This window comes from Loa loa, assembly GCF_000183805.2.
Source record: "Loa loa unplaced genomic scaffold supercont3.4818, whole genome shotgun sequence".
NCBI lineage: Eukaryota > Metazoa > Nematoda > Chromadorea > Rhabditida > Onchocercidae > Loa > Loa loa.
The window spans coordinates 1-682 of record NW_018112994.1 but is presented as its reverse complement, the minus strand read 5'-3'; the positions used below and the strand labels follow the sequence as shown (position 1 = coordinate 682).

The following is a 682-nucleotide window of genomic DNA, read 5'->3' as shown; positions in this document are numbered from 1 at the left end:
ACCATCACCACCACCACCATCACCACCACTACCACAACCACCACCACACTGCCGTTACCATACCAACTAGCGATCATTGCTGCATGAATAATGTTGGTTGCTCGATAAAAATGAATGCGAACTGGTATTTTCGCATAGTAGAAATACATATGTATTGTCACAAGCACATCACAGCATATCTTTTTGAATTTCACAAATAAGTAAGGAACGATCGAATAAACCTGAAAATTGAACGTTATTTCCATACCCTTCCTGCATTTGATATAAGCATGCATTCCTCTCTATATCTTCCGAATAATTCATTATCAGCATTCATCAATCCTCACAAATGCAAATATCATCCTCTTTAAAAAATCACCACTACATAGTCAATCATATTTACATTCATATAGGCATATCCGCATATTTTTATCAAGTTGTATCCACAAATAATACTGAAGTGTACTTGTTCACCAAGGCTAGCATGGTAATACTCACCTTTCATTGTCACCATAGTATACCAGTCATATTCGCTTCCAGTTATGGAAGTTATCCCAGTGACTGTAATTAATAAGTGGGTTATACAATCAGGACAACAAGATACCTTAATGACAAACAAAAACGATATATATATATATATATATATATATATATATATATATATATATATATATATAATATATATATATATATATATATATAT

General features: G+C 32.1%; 1 protein-coding gene across 1 annotated transcript; it reads right to left on the bottom strand.

Moving 5' to 3' along the window:
* Nucleotides 1–8: 8 nt before the first annotated feature.
* On the bottom strand, nucleotides 9–484 carry LOAG_16214 (hypothetical protein; the record flags this gene model as incomplete). Its single annotated transcript, XM_003151702.1, has 2 exons — nucleotides 9–221; nucleotides 383–484. Coding segments are annotated over 2 exons (315 nt in total), but the record flags the coding sequence as incomplete, so codon positions are not given.
* Between the last annotated feature and the right edge of the window lie 198 nt (nucleotides 485–682).